Below are 17,241 nucleotides of genomic sequence, written 5' to 3' on the forward strand. Positions count from 1 at the left end.
TTAATATACCGTCTTATGAGAATTATATTCATTGATTTCTGTGTGTTTTGACATACTGTCATTTGTAATCTTCCCTAGCATCAACAGGGATAAAGTGTGCATGTCATTATAATATTCCTAATGCCATGATTAACCAGTCAATTTGTTAGCTAAACCCTAATGTAGACAAAGGTGTCAATACATCCTTCTTTAGGTAAGAATTCAAATTGTGTCTGGATTTATTAAAAGTTTTCACATTATTAAAGATATTTGAATTGAGGTCAACAGGTAGTTTGCTCCCACTGAATTCAACATTTTGAGATTTTTCGAATAATAGTACATTTGTATTCCTTTCTTTTGTAAAACGACGATATTCTATAATATTTACCATTGTATGGCACTGCCACTATATAACCCTACCAATTCAGTGGCGAGTTCACCAGCTTATGAACTGCCAACTGAAATTTGAATTTGAAAATTTAAAAAAAAAATCGCACGACAAATAAAAAATCGCAGATGGTAAATATAAGCATTGAACGGCTTTCAGTTGGCATTCATATTGACTATGAATGCCAACTGAAAGCCGTTCAATGCTTAAAAGTATTAAAATATATTCTCACAATAGCTACCATAAGTATATGCTGCAATGTTTACAAGATTTGTCCTAAATAGATCATAATTTAGGAAACAGCATTGGTGTTTAAGCCAAGGATGCAAGTTATTCAAATTATGATCATCGACCTAAATTTTGCCCGCTTAATTTATGTTTAGAAAGGAGCTTTTACTTCAGAATCTAAAGATTCAAATTTCAATCTCTTCTATTCTTGCTTTCCTTTGAGTCAACGGTTCATTCATGGAATGAATGCAAAATGATTGATGACGATAGTAATTGTGTCGGGTTAAATAATGTTTAAGTGAAAAATATGGATTCCGAAGTTACCTCTTGGGAAAAAGCAAGGTCGATATATATAGTTCCAAAACAATTGTTCAGAAACATAAATATGTCATCTTGCCTGAGTTATAGATTTCCATTCTGCAGTAAATCATACAGTTCTAATGTACTTTCACTTTACATATAGGAAATGATTGATGTATTTCCTGTTCACTATAAGAATGTATACCCTACATTACAACGAATTGGATTATGCCATAGAACATGTATACATCACTTGCTTTGATGTGTTTCTTCCTTCGTTTAGTGTATATTATACACTAAGTGAAACAAATTGAATCAAGCTGATGATTTGTTTTTACTTTCGTTTTACATATACTATACACCAAATGACAACTAATTGAATTGTCTACTTTCGTTTCAAATATATTATGTATGATGGTTCCTTGTTCATTTTCCAGGCTGTGCATTCCTCACATATTGCAGTAGAGACAGTGCTCTGAATGCTCAGCAGGCGCTTCACGAACAGAAAACATTACCAGGGGTAAGTTCACCTTAATTAATTACCATCATTGTTTATGCCCACGTGGGTGTATTAGATTTGAAGGGAGATAACTATCTCAACCCATCATCGAAGTCAACCATGATTACATTTTCAGAAAAGAAATTTTTTGTCATTTCCGGTGTCGTTAAAATGACGTCTATTTGTTGATAAGAAACAAAATGGCTTTTACTCCAAGTCAGACACGTCAATTTTGTGTTGATGCTGATGAAAATGACGGGTTTTATTCGTTCGATAGCTATGTAGACACTCTTTCCCCCGTCTGATATATGATTTTGACTTTACTTCCGATGTTAGATGCATTCTCTTACACTCATTATATACAAGATATCCATGTAATTTCGATATTTTTAACGAAATCGGGAAACCACTTTGCTAAAAATATCCTAATTTCTTATCAGATATCGAACTTACATGTATTATTAGTTCCCTACCGTTCCCTGCCGGTAAAACCGGAAGACTAAATATTTCTCTGTCGTCCGTCTTCCTGACGTTCAGTAAGTCTGTCTGTCAGTTCGTCCAGTTAGTTTTCCGCACTTTTCTCAGCCATCTTCAATGTTCCAAGACCTTTGAGCATGTGCAGTGACACAATTGATCAGCATTTACCCGACCCTTCTGCACCAGGGTTTGATATTGATGTTTCTGGGAACTTCGGAAACTTAAACGCGAAATTAAATGACGAAAATAAAAGAAATACCAAGGTTATCCAGGGTTCTGATGGGCAATAATCACATAACTCTACCAGTATGGCAATAATGAAATTAGCCGTAGTTACGTATTTTTTCTACGATGGCATGGAGTTAATTTGAAATATTGTCATCAAAATACGTTTATACGGGTACTTTACTAAAGCTCTTGGTTATTTCCAATTATTTTGATAAATATTTGGATGTTTCTCACGAACAAATCAAGCTGCTTTTTGCGAGAACTAATGTTTTCTTAGTATTTTAATCAATAATCGAGAAATGCTTGATCGCATTCTTGCACGCAATTTTTGTTCATTTCTACCTATATTTCAAAGTCAGCAGATAAGTGTTTGCATACAGACATCAAAATCATTTTTGTACAAATTTAGTAAATAAAAAAACACATCTAAGATTTATGTCAAAGATAATCAATTAAAAAAGAAGATTGAAGCATTTATTTATATATTTTTTTCGTGGAAAACATTTTGTCTGATGTCCTATCTATTTTATGTGTGAACTCAAAGTCGCACTGTGCTCATATTTCGGCTTTCTCACATGCGCATACGCATGTTGTAACATTCCGCAATAGTTTTATTTTTCGCGAGAAATATTTTCACGGTTAATGATGAGAGGAGAAAATAGTGAAAATAATATTACCACAAAAAGAAAAAAGTTTCAGTAACATCGTTTAAAAGTACGGCTGTTCACAATGAGATACAGTCTGTTACAATGAACATGTGACATGGTGCCATTGTTTATCACCATGCTTTGTCTAAATTGTATTGTTACTCCCATTGTCTGTGTCTTTGCGGTAAACGGTATGAGATTTTCCTCGTCGTTATTTATATCTTCTCAATAATACCACTGTCAAATTGGATCGTTCCCAACACAGCTGACCTACTCTCACAGACTACAGAAGGTGATATTTCGTACGAGCTGGCAATGGCTTCTTGAATGATTGACCAGTTTGTTCTGATCTCGTTACTCGTTTCGCTTTAGAGACTACAATAAGACGGCAATGTTAGTAATATTTATGACTCCTATGTGGTCAATGAAGACAAATCATTTTGACCTTTCGTGGAAAATTTGGTTTTTGGCAAGGTTCCAAAACACAATAACAGAATATATCATCTTACAGAAAGGGGGATAACCATGTATACAGTGATGGTGTATTCAACATTTTTCCTGTACCGACTAATTTTCGATCATATCCGATTTTCCCCCTCTTTATAAACATTAATATAACGTTACCTCACCGATACAGACTATTATACAAATATATCATGGATGTTCTGTGAAATATATTCCATTTATGTGGCATTTATGTTTTACATACATAGTCTAGTTTTAATTGATTTTTCGGGTCTCACTTGTACATGACTAATTAAAAAACGTCTAAGATTTCCTTAATGCTCTTTTTTTTAAATACATGTAGTAGTTTCAAATATCTAACTATTTTAGTCATTGTACCAATTTAGGAAATTCAAGGCATCTCATTAAATGAAAATAGAATCTACACTCTGTCGTGTATTATAAAACGTTTCAAACTTTTTTTATGGGAAGGGAGATAACCCGTGCAAATCGATGTCCCTAAAGGGAGATAATTCCGATTTACGGGTGGTCTAAGTGAATAGCGATATGATTGAGGTAATTGGCCTTTTTTCTCTAATAGTCTTTCATCTTTTATTCATGCAGTAAGGTTGTTTTCGCCCAGGCGTGGCGTATTGAGTGACAGCGATCGATATTTGTACGTAGGCTACAAAGTATGTGTTCGTGCGGGGTCACTGCTGCGTTTGTCAATGAAATCATTGTCATTCATACGCTCTACACATCGATTTGTTTGTTATGACACAGGAAGGTCTCTGTTGGGACAGATTTATTTAAATATTCAAGACAAGAACTTGTGTTCCACATCATCATCGATCTCGTCTATAAATGTATTAACTCCTTATGACATTGCTAGTTTTCTTGTATCTCTATGTGGTTTATTTGAGGCCTTGACTGGAAGCAATACTGTCTAATTGTCCATGATTTAAAAAAAAAAAAAAAATATCTGTCTTTTCCGTCTTTAGATTCATCCGTCAAAATGGCGTTAGACATTTAAGACTTAAAACAGTATGTTAAGAGTAAAGCCAACTATAGATGTTCAGTATGGATTCCATGTGTCCAAACTATCTCGAATGGCAGCACTAAGTTAATAAATTCATAAAATTAAATTAACATTTTACTTGTCATTATTTTTTATATATGTAAATAAATATATTTTTTTGTTTTGATTTTGCTCGTTTTGGTTGTTTTTTTTTTGTTTTTTTTTCTTGTTTTTTTTTTTTGGTATGTTGTTTTTGTTTTTTGTTTTTGTTTTTGTTTTTTGTTTTTTATGGTTGAAATAAAACAGCAAAAGTAAGCTGGCGATCTCTTTTTCATGGGAGTATTGCTACTCCACACTAAAATAACAGCGATTTGGCAAAAATTCCTAACCCACTGACCATATTTATGCATACAAATGAAACGTGGTTTAAGAATATGTATCTAGCCCTGTGTACAAAACAGGCCTTGCAGATGCGAGTAACCTGACCAATATCGGGCGTTCCTAAACACGGAATCGAGTCCGTACCAGATGCCCGTACGTAACGTAACGCTTGTCAGTCGCACAAGCTGAGAACATAGTTGATTCCACGGGTCTTTCAATTAAAGAATTTTCATCTTTTGCCTTTTAGCCCTCTTAATGTGCATCTTGTGTTGGGTTTAATCACAAGCACGTGGCCATGCCTCTGTTTCAATTATAGCCACGTGACCAGATTCCGGGTCTGGCACAAGCTTTGAAGTAATGATCTGTTTTAAATTGTGTATACAGCTATTTCACGCATGTGAAAATGTTCATAGAGAAATTTCTTATTATAGTTTTAAAGTACAGCGCTAGAAAAGCCTGTGTATATAGGTTTGAGTAATTTGCTTCCAAAACTATTTATAAATATGAATGTTGTATAGAGGAAATAACATTCTTATAACAACATAAAAATCTTTATGTTGATTTAATGCTTTTCAGATACACTTTTTTACATCGCTGATATGCTTTAAAAACAAAATGTATTTCCAAAAACAACAAAAAAGAAACCCCGGATATGATAACAAAACCCTAATTCTTACTTAAAGTTGATAAAACTTTGGTAAAAGAGGAACCACATGGAGCTTTGAATGGAGACCCTTGAAAAAGTACACGGATATCACGACCACGTGACTCGGAATGGTAAGCGTCTTCTGCTTCATCGACGACACCCGCCATACAAATCTAGGTCACGGCGACACCCGTCATACAAATCTAGGTCACGGCGACACCCGTCATACAAATCTAGGTCACGACGACACCCGTCATACAAATCTAGGTCACGGCGACACCCGCTATAAAAATCTAGGTCACGGCAACACCCGTCATACAAATCTAGGTCACGACGCACCCGTCATACAAATTTAGGTCACGGCGACACCCGCCATACAAATATAGGTCACGGTGACACCCGCCATACAAATATAGGACACGACGACACCCGCCACACAAATCTAGGTCACAGCGACACCCGCCCTACAAATCTAGGTCACAACGACACCCGCTATATAAATCTTGGTCACGACAACACCCGCCATATAAATCTAGGTCACGACGACACCCGCCATATCAATCTAGGTCACGACGATATCCACCATACAAATCTAGGTCACGACGACACCTGCCATATAAATCTAGCTCACGGCGACACCCGCCATACAAATTTAGGTCACGACGATATCCGCTGTATAAATCTAGGTCACGACGACACCCGCCATACAAATCTAGGTCACAACGACACCCGCAATATCAGGGCTTAGTGATAAGGGGCCGCGGTGGCCGAGTGGTTAAGGTGTCCCGACACTTTGATACTTGCCCTCCACCTCCAACACCTGGCACGTCCTAAATGACCCTGGCTGTTAAACGTTAATAATAATAAAAAAAAAAAAAAAAGTGATATGATCACAATGATACTTGGGGTGATGAGAGCGGAACCACCGGGCAATACCAACAGGCAATGAACACGTCTGATTTTCAGAATATGTGTGAATGAATGAATGGATTAATGAATGAATGAGTGAATGAATGAATTGATTGATGAATGAATGAATGAATGAATGAATGAATGAATGAATGAATGGATTGATGAATGAATGAATGAATGAATGAATGAATGAATGAATGAATGATATCCATATAACACTCCAGTAACATAACACAATTCATACTGAACATCAACAAATCAATAAAACTAGTCAATTTGTTCATCTTCTAAATTTCCAAGAAGAGAAGTTACCTCATACGGACGATAAAACAACCCATAAAAACAGCATAAAATCAAGAAAAGATATCTAAAAAGGATCGAAAATCAATGTCAAACATTACACATGACTTCCAATAGGGGGTCATTCACTGTATCTTTAAACGTCTCAGAAAACAACGAATACAAAAAAGTCTGGCGGTTTTCGGTGTATGGCGTTAGGCTTTTAAAATCTTCGTAAGTGTCGATTTCTACAGCCCTCAAAGACCCAACCCATTACGAAGCGATTTGAAGGCTAATGGTTCTTTAACGGTTGTTGTACAAACCTTGGCTAATGTAGTCTCTGATGCAAAGTATTCCTAATTAACTAATTGTGGTCGTCGTCGAGGTAGCCCTCGTCGTCGTCGTCGTTTCGTCGTCGTCGTCGTCGTCGTCCTCCTCCTCCTCCTCCTCCTCCTGGTCCTCCTCCTCCTCCTCCTCCTCCTCCTGGTCCTCCTCCCCCTCCTCCTCCTCCTCCTCGTCCTCGTCCTCCTCCTCCTCCTCCTGGTCCTCCTCCCCCTCCTCCTCCTCCTCCTCCTCCTCCTCGTCCTCGTCCTCCTCCTCCTCCTGGTCCTCCTCCTCCTCCTCCTCCTCCTCTCTCTCTTTTTCTTTCCGTCAAATCAAGATGTTTCTTTCTATTCCTGACCATCTTACTGCACTTTTTATTGTGATGTATAGCCTTCAGCTCCGGATGACGTCATCGAGACACTGCAATAAGTGTCCATTTCAATTTCTCGTTCTGCAAGGCTTTGGCTCTCCAGCAAACTTCACCTAAATGATGTGCATGTAAACAATTAGAAATCGGCCTTACTGTTTTTCAATTAAGGTTTTAAAAACCAGAGGCAAGGAGGAGGATATATATTGGTATGTGTATCCACAGAACTCAGTTGTGTTTGAACTTTCAAACCTTGAACTTTGACCCCAGATTATCCCTATATTCCGACGTGGAAGAGCTTCAATGAGACAGGTGTGCTCAGCCTGTTTAATCCGACATTTAGTTATTGCCCCGCCCCCTTTTCCAAATTCCAAATTAGATGGATATATACAGAATTTCAATCTAGCCCCCAAAGACGTCTCAAAATGTGCTATGTACATTTGGGAAGGTCCAAATACATGTAGACTGTAACGAATTCTTAGGACACTGCTTTACACAATTGGGGAGGTACACGCACACTAACAAATTATCCCCTTTGGTCAACAGGGTGTCAACAGGGTGTAACACTCGAAAAGTCGGAAGTGGGGGTATGAGCTTCGATTCACTTTGAATTAAGTTCAATCCGACTGAAATATAAAATGTACACAAACCCCAGTAACGTACCTTTGTTTAGAATCCTTAAATATCAATAAAGATAAGAGCATGGATTAAAGGCGGCCATGATAGCCGACGATGCGTCGACTGTGGAACGGAGGTTGTCTGTATCTTTTAGAGCGGTATGTAAGGGGCAATCTGATTGGTCAACAGTTCTGTAAACAATACTAACAACATGTGTCGACCAATCAATAGCCTACTTCCGTTCCACAGTCGATGCGTCTTATGGTCCTCAAGTGGTACACCTGGTTGATATAGGAAGAATAGGGTCTATATTTTTTCTATAAATACTAACCAGAAGCAGACGTGTGTTAAAGGCAAGAAAGAAAATATCGAAACATAGAAATACAGAAAACATGAAATATTCCAATGTTTAAGTCCTGAAATCCGGAAATTCTTCGTCGTATTAAAATACAAAGCAGGTGTATATTCCATATCGTCTTATTAAAGATAAAAAAAAAAACCAAGAAATATACTCAGCAACCGATTGAAATACCGGTGTAGATATTTTGATAACATCCACGATATCTTAGATACCGTTTTTATTTAACTTTTTAATGACTGCAAAACCTGATAAAGGATATACATGTGATACACCATTTTTATAACTGAAATATTCGGTGTAAATTCTGATAGCAGCGAAAGTGTTCCCTTATTGTTTACATTATCAATTTGTTTCTAAGATTAGCATACCCTACATCAATCAAAATAACGTAAACATTTACATATTAAACTTTCTTTTCTTTTTTTTTTTGCAAAAGTCAGACTAAATGTTGATTGGAGTAACATTGCGGTGCGTAGGAATATTTGTATGGAACTTCAGTGTTGAAATGATATCATTCCGCAAGAGGAAGCAGCTCGTAAATTTATCAAATCGATGCAGTAGAGACAATAAAATGTTAGAATGGTTCCCTATTTATTAATTCCAGTATTATTACATCCTACAAAATCCTTATTATTTCGCGACATCCGGGCAATTTTGATTGTATTTCTTTTTTCCTTTCGGTTCACATTTTATTTCAAACTAGGGAGAGATACAATGTACAGGAAAACAGCTGAGTACTTCTTACAAAAACATTGAGCGGATGGTGGCCAGGGTACTACTTTTTGCATCACAATTATTACGCATGCGCACTATCAAAATGTGATTTTTACGACCAGAACTTGGTTTGTTGGGTTTGTTCTTGTTTAACGTCCTATTAACAGCCTTTGGTACCTGGCAACTGCCCCACGTAGGTTTCGAACTCGCAACCCAGAGGTTGAGGGCTAGTGTTAAAGTATCGGGACACCTTAACTACTCGGCAACCGCGGCCCCGTCACAAACAGAAAAGCTACAGAAAGAACGGATGTTTTGACTATCGGAAAGATTCCAGAAAATGCTGGTCCAGAGTAAATTTTCTTTGCGCATACGCAGAATCATTGTCCTGCGAGACAACAATCTGTTCATAACTATGTTTTGCACAAAGCTGAACATTATATCTACGATGAGAACAAATTACAGCCATTGGAAGATATCAGTCAGAGACATGTTTACGAGTCCGGGAAATATGAGTTAGTACTGAAAACGGTCTATGGAGAGAGATCCATGTATCGTTATGCCATAAAATATATTTTAAAATGAAGTTTAAATGGGTTCTGTGTCACCTCCACGCTGGAAAATGACAAGTTCCGTCAAATGGACGCACGCTCCTTATCGGTATATACATACATATACATACCAGTTTTATCCCTGACGAGGAACATAGCCTGTTATTTCAATCAGATAAAGCCATTCACACCACTTCTCTGACAGAAAATCGCCATCTATACATCTACACGACCACTGTAGTGCGTTTAGTTAGGGCTACTGTTTCGGTTGACAGATTTACCGGGCCTTTTCCAATTTCCTGAGGCGAGACGGGATGATAGGATCCGGAATTTGACAGGGGAAACTCACAGTCGCTACTGAGTGGATATCAGTTGTATCCTAATACCTGTCATCAATGAATAATGTTATAAAGTGATTTTGAGAAGGCGTGTAGCAAAGGAAGGATTGTCTTGTCAAAAATTACATTTAGGCAGGAAATCCGGAACACGACACGAATTCCTCTTCTATTATTATGTATCGCATGTATATATCGTGCATTGAAATTTATGCGATTCAGCAGCCGAGCCACACATTATATCAATCAGATATTACGGGCTTCTTAAATTTATGAGTATGGTATTTATTAGGATTTGTCGAGGATTCAACCTCTGTCAGTTCCGGTAATTGCCGGAATATATGAAAATGCGATATTGCTATGGTTATTTCCTCATAAATGATGCAAAACAGTGATTTTAATTTTATCTCATCACTCTTTACATGAAAAAATAATAAATAAAAATGAGAAAGGAAAACAAGTGCTTCCAAATGGCTGATTCCTTTAAAATGCTGTATCTTCTCTTTTTTTTCTTTTTTTTTCTTTTGTTTTTGTTTTTTTGTTTGTTTTTTTTAAATAATTTTTATCTTTTTAGTTTTTTGTTTTTTTCATAGTACGCGATGATGAAGACATGTTCTTAACCCAGATGATAGCGTGACGTCATATGCAGTAGCATGACGTCATTTCAATATGACGTCACAATAAGTTCGCATAGGGATAAAGCTCATTTTGCATGTTTATTGTCTTCATCTCATTCACAGAGAGTCGATCCGCTGGTGTATAGTAGATATGGGATCTTAATGAGGTTCGTTTTATGTGAAATTTCATGAAACAAGTGCTGGAATTGTACTTATTCATCTATTTACTTATCCATATATTGTCTATCCATTTATTTATTCTATCCTTGGAAGCCATTGTCTATATCATGATGTATCAATCGATATCCGACTGGCGCCGTTACTGAAAACTTAACACTAATAACATATGCAAAATATTACATTGTCGAATTTACTGTGGTCTAATTAAAGCTTTAAGCATCTCGATAAAAATCACAGTAGAACGTTTCACAGAAAAATCTAATGCAGACAGATCTTTTAGGGGCCCTTCATTTAGAATTCACTTACACGTCTAAATGTAAACCATATAACGGAAATGTATTTTTAACGTGAAGAACACACGTCCATTAAGGCACGCGTCATGGATCCGATTGGCTAAACAAAAAGCACGTTCACTGGCGCCCGTGTGCCAGACTGTTTACGGGAACTACACTGTCGCTATTGAAGGAGTGTGTTGCCTTAAAATTCTTTGTTTTTAATTACGTTATTTATACCCTGATTAGTGTAACTGCGGGGAAACTCACCAAATTGCAACACAATTCTGAAAACGATGCGACTAGAAATTAAAATTAATTAAATCAAGGTTTTAATTGAAGCTGCGTGGATATAAATAGGAAAATAATTAGGTTTTCATTGTATACAGAACATGTATTCAATTTAAAAAAATGTCTGAACTGAAATAAGTACAGAATGGGAAAATCTTGAAAACACCGGGGAATGTTATACATGGCTAGTCAGGTGGCTCAGTGGTAACACACTCGACTTACACCAGCGCGGCCGGGGTTCGATTCTCCAATAAGTTGCTTCCCGATAGGGTCAGTTTTCTCCTGGTGCTCCTTCTACGGTAACAACTTTCGCGCGCTTTAATCCTGCCACGATAGATTCATGATGAGATAGCTTGCTTCGTTATTATTGTAAAAAAAAAAAAAAAAAAAAATACATATAGTTGATGTCATCACCACGATTTCTCTTGGGAGAAGTCGTTTATAAGTTGGAAAAACTTGCTGACTAATCCTTTTGTCATTATCATATGTCAATAAAATATGTTTAAACTAAACCACGATTTCACCTAGAAACAGGACGCTTGTCCTCCCGGAACATCTGGGCCTGGTTATTTAAAGGCTAATCACACGTAACAACAATTTCAAAATCCTGATACAATTATTTCTTGTAAGACTAACTTTTTAACAAAAAATGTTAAACTATAGCACTCGTTAGTCTCTTTCTACCTGCCTCTTTTAAGGAATAGATATAATCAGATTTCGAAGTAACGGAGACATGAGATTCTCATTAACGCAGTGCTTAAACTAACCACTTTTGAACAGATTGGCCCTAGGATTATTCTCATTGTACTATTTCAATGGTCTCCATGTTAAATATATGTGTTGTTAATATTTTTGGCCTCGTTTTGAGGTTGAATTTCGATTGTGTTTAGTATTTGTTTCCCTGCATGATCTGGGTGTTTAAAATTTGTCCGTCATTTTGAAAAAAAAAATGTCATAAGACTGCGAGGTAACCAGAACTTAGCCCAAGCACAGGGGCACGTTACAATAATAATGTCATTTATATGTATTCATGAAATGATTAAAAATATATGTGGGTCAGTATAACCCAAATAAATTTTCAATCATTTCGTGAATACATTATTATTGTAACGTGCCCCTGTGGCAAGAGCTTCATCTGGCCATCAGGGTCAGAGGAAGCTCGGGCTTACCTAACTATGTTGTGTTAATTGTCATGGTAACATCTTAACGAAATGTTGAAAAATGGTTACCACAGCTGTTATAGATATGCTTTATAACTTAACCATGGAAAAGGCTAAATGTTGAAAAGTACATGTCTTTATTCGCCGTCAGATTCAGATAGACGCTTTGATGTTTCCTGATTTCCGATGATCAAGGTACATTTGGAACGCACCTGATTAAACCAGCATAAAGACAAAACACTACAGATTAAATTATCCAAACCAGCTGATTAAATTCTGATTTGGTGCCGGTTACCATAGAAACACGACATCTCTGACGTAGTTAATTGATCCGCAGTTGAAGCAACATTTTCTCTTCTTTTTTTTCCAATTCTGACATCACCAGACGATTGAAGCTGCATTCGAGTTTTTTTTTATGTAATTATCATGCTGAAATAAAAGCGAGTTGGAATCATATATAACTACATTCTGATCATTTATCACAATCAACCGGAAATTGGCCCCTAAATCCTTATGTCATTGCTAACTACTGTATCCCTGGAGACCGGATATTACTGTTTTGTTATCGACTACTTTTGTCTGGTTGTCTATACCTCAACATTCCACCTGTAATAGGAAGGAGTAATGAAAAAAACGTTGCCCGCTCCGGGGCTATCTGTTTATTAGCACAATGTATCATATACACTATGTGTTGGTGATCCAAAGATATAAATTTGAATTTCCTGTCGTAGTTGTACCGAGAGAAATATATATAATATGTGTACAATTCGTATCCATGTATGTAAATACATTGCGATCCAGGTATTCATATCACCTTATAGACGACTTCCACAATAATCATGTCAGGGTATCGGGCCGACCATCACTGCGCCATTGAAACGTTTCTTTTTTAAGAACGCCGTTGTGGCGCAGTGGTATAAGCTGTGGGTATATCCGGCTAGGCGATTGGGTGCCGTATATCGTGAGTTCGAGGCCCGGCCAGGGCACGAGTCAAACAGTTGTCTTCCTTCGTCATTTGTGTTACTATGTTATATATATATAACCCAGTTTGAACAGTACAACAAATATGTAACATATCGAGTAATATCAAAGTATCAACACATACATACATATATATATATACATGTATCATACTTACTTAAGCATAATCTGTGCATATATGATCTATGTATTTTTTTCATTTTCTAGTATTTTATTGCACAATGCATGTAATACAGTTTATAATTACAATATGTATGAATTATTTCCTAAATTTAGTTGTAACCTCGCTAGCTCTCATATGGTAAGGTACATCGTCTTTTGATTCCCATATCACCTCTATTGTGGGTTCGAACCCCGCCGATTGTATATAATATATATATATATATATTTTTAGGTCATCTGACCCGAAGGGTCAGGATGACCTATAGTCATCATGCTTCGTCCGTCGTCGTGCGCCGTGCGCCGTGCGCCGTCCGCCGTGCGTAAACTTTTCACATTTCAAACTTCTTCTCAAGTTCCATCAGTGGGATTGGGTTGAAACTTGCCTGAAATGATGCTGGGATGGTCCTGACCAAGTGTTGTTATTTTTCGGGTCAGTCTGAAATCCAAGATGGCCGCCACAGCCGCCATTTTGAAAACACATTTGAAACTTCTTCTCAAGTTCCACTGGTGAGATTGAGCTGAAACTTGCCTGAAATGATCCTGGGATGGTCCTGAGGAAGTGTTGTTATTTTTCAGGTCGGTCAGAAATCCAAGATGGCCGCCATGGCAACCATCTTGAAAAACACATTTTAAACTTCTTTTCCAGTTCCACTGGTGCCATTGAGCTGGAAATTGGTGAGGATGTTAAGGAAGGAGAGCCAACAAAGTGTTGTTATTTTTTGGCCCCGTAAAAACTTCGACATGGCAGCCATGGCGGCCATTTTGTAAAATGATTGCGCAATCATGGTTCTTCTAAACAACACCTATTTAAAACTTCTTCTCAAATTCCACCAGTGGGATTCAGCTCTTACTTACCAGAAATGATCCTGAGTTGGTCCTGAGGAAGTGTTGTTAATTTTTCGGGTCGGTCAGAAATCCAAGATGGCCGCCATGGCAACCATCTTGAAAAACACATTTTAAACTTCTTCTCCAGTTCCACTGGTGCCAATTGAGCTGGAAATTAGTGAGGATGTTAAGGAAGGAGAGCCAACAAAGTGTTGTTATTTTTCGACCCCGTAAAAACTTTGACATGGCAGCCATGGCGGCCATTTTGTAAAGTGATTGCGCAATCATGGTTCTTCTAAACAACACCTATTTAAAACTTCTTCTCAAATTCCATCAGTGGGATTGAGCTGCAACTTGCCTGAAATGATGCTGGGATGGTCCTGACCAAGTGTTGTTATTTTTCGGGTCGGTCAGAAATCCAAGATGGCCGCCATGGCAACCATCTTAAAAACACATTTTAAACTTCTTCTCCAGTTCCACTGGTGCCATTGAGCTGGAAATTGGTGAGGATGTTAAGGAAGGAAAGCCAACAAAGTGTTGTTATTTTTCGACCCCGTAAAAACTTTGACATGGCAGCCATGGCGGCCATTTTGTAAAGTGATTGCGCAATCATGGTTCTTCTAAACAACACCTATTTAAAACTTCTTCTCAAATTCCATCAGTGGGATTGAGCTGCAACTTGCCTGCAATGATGCTGGGATGGTCCTGACCAAGTGTTGTTATTTTTCGGGTCAGTCCGAAATCCAAGATGGCCGCCATAGCCGCCATTTTGAAAACACATTTTAAACTTCTTCTCAAGTTCCACCAGTGCTATTGAGCTGAAACTTGCCTGAAATGATCCTGAGATGATCCCAACCAAGTGTTGTTTTTTTTGGGTCGGTCCGAAATCAAAGATGGCCGCAATAGCCGCCATCTTGAAAAACACATTTTAAACTTCTTCTCAAGTTCCACCAATGCTGTTGAGCTGAAACTTGCCTGTAATGATTCTGATATGATCCCGACCAAGTGTTGTTATTTTTCGGGTCGGTCCGAAATCCAAGATGGCCGCCATAGCCGCCATCTTGAAAAACACATTTTAAACTTCTTCTCAAGTTTCACCAGTGCTGTTGGGCTGAAACCTGCCTGAAATGTTCCTGAGATGATCCCGACCAAGTGTTGTTTCTTTTAGATTGGTCTGAAATCCAAGATGGCCGCCATATCCGCCATCTTAAAAAACACATTTTAAACTTCTTCTCCAGTTCCACTGGTGCCATTGAGCTGGAAATTGGTGATGAAGTTAAGGAAGGAGGGCCAACAAAGTGTTGTTAATTTTTCGGCCTCGTAAAAACTTTGACATGGCAGCAATGGCGGCCATTTTGTAACATGATTGCGCAATCATGGTTTTCCTGAACAACACCTATTTCAAACTTCTTCTCAAATTCCACCGGTGGGATTCAGCTGTAACTTACCAGAAATTATCCTTAGATGGCCCAGACCAAGTGTTATTATTTATTGGGCCGGTCAGAAATCCAAGATGGCCACCATGGCCAACAGTGGCACTATATACTTGCTACAGAGAATGCATACTACAATAATATAAGGGTTTTAATTTAGAGTCAGATGACCGTTAAGGCCCCTGGGCCTCTTGTTAAATACATTATTTTATTATCATCAAATCTTTAAATCTCCACTTCGTTGTTATGTCCCTTAGAATGTATAGTGACGTCATACATTTATGACGTCACGTCGACAATTTAAAAAAAATAGCTGCTGTGTCGTGTTTTTATTCTTTTTAAATATATATATACATATACACAGCACATAAATAAACATACCTACTCAAACTTGTGAGAATACACGACAGCATTCCAAATGGGAAAATAAGTTATTCACAATAACCGCAAAAAAAGACCCAAAAAACAAAAAACAAAGCAAAAAAAAAAAATAAAAATTAAAACATGCATGTGAACATTAATATCACGTAATAAAAATGTTAATGTATATTAGAGATACTCAAATACCCGCGAAAATATTCGTACACATGATGTTTTTGAATGTGTATTTAGTGCAGGTCTTGCAGTAATTTAAGACGAATTAGTTTGAAATTATACATTTCTCTTGAATGAACCTTTATATAATTATATATTATATATATTAAATTCAAAGTACACTTCATCCATCTATCATCTACTCTTTCAAAATTCTACTTTCCTTGTTTTCCTATATTTCTTGTTTTCTTTATACACTTAATTTAGATAAGTTTAATAGTGCGTGTCTCACTATCTCTAGATTTTTTTTATATACTACAGTAACGCGAAAATAAATTTTCCTAAGACAGATTCCGTAGCCTTAATATATCAAATGCCTAACAGTAACACTGAAAAATAAATGCTCTTTAAAATTCGAAAACTGGTGCTGTACTGTACTTAAAATTTCAAAATGTATTTCATATAGAAACAGTTGTGAAATAATCAAGCAAGTGATGGTGTTTCTTTTTTATTGACCATTCCTAAAATCAGGCCGGACATAAAACTGTATAAATGGAAATATTTCCTTTTCCACGCCCCTGTGTTCCTCGTGAAGACGAATCTATTATACCCAACCTTCCACGCCCCTGTGTTCCCCGTGTGGACGAATACATTTCACCAAACTTTCCACGCCCTGTGTTCCCTGTGAGGACGAATATATTATACCCAACCTTCCACGCCACTGTGTTCCCCGTGAGGACGAATACATTTCACCAAACTTTCCACGCCCCTGTGTTCCCTGTGAGGACGAATATATTATACGTAACTTTCCACGCCCCTGTGTTTCCCGTGAGGACGAATACATTTCACCAAACTATCCATGCCACTGTGTTGTATGTGAGGACGAATATATTATACCCAACTTTCCATATCCCTGTGTCCCATGTGGGGAAAATATTCTGATCCAAGTTTCCTTATCCCTGCGTCCCTATGAGAATGACTAGATTTTAATTCAGTTTCCATGTCCCTGTGTTGTTTGACTCCGTATTCTATTTCTGGAGATAGTTAGTATTATTTCTGAATAAGCAAGGATTTGTTAGGTATTTTTTTGTTT

The 17,241-nt window shown here is 37.3% G+C and overlaps 1 protein-coding gene across 9 annotated transcripts in view; it reads left to right on the forward strand.

Annotated features, from left to right (window-relative positions):
* The window catches only part of LOC117315693 (CUGBP Elav-like family member 4), a 220,909-nt gene that overhangs the window by 55,756 nt on the left and 147,912 nt on the right, over positions 1 to 17,241 (forward strand). For all 9 annotated transcript variants that reach the window (XR_004529745.1, XM_033870005.1, XM_033870009.1 and 6 more), the window contains exon 2: positions 1,333 to 1,415. Coding sequence is in view for 8 of the 9 variants with exons in the window: in XM_033870005.1 (XP_033725896.1) it covers positions 1,333 to 1,415 (83 nt within the window). In the remaining variant the exon portion in view is untranslated. The remainder of the gene's footprint in view (positions 1 to 1,332; positions 1,416 to 17,241) is intronic.

Source organism: Pecten maximus, chromosome 17 (assembly GCF_902652985.1).
Source record: "Pecten maximus chromosome 17, xPecMax1.1, whole genome shotgun sequence".
NCBI lineage: Eukaryota > Metazoa > Mollusca > Bivalvia > Pectinida > Pectinidae > Pecten > Pecten maximus.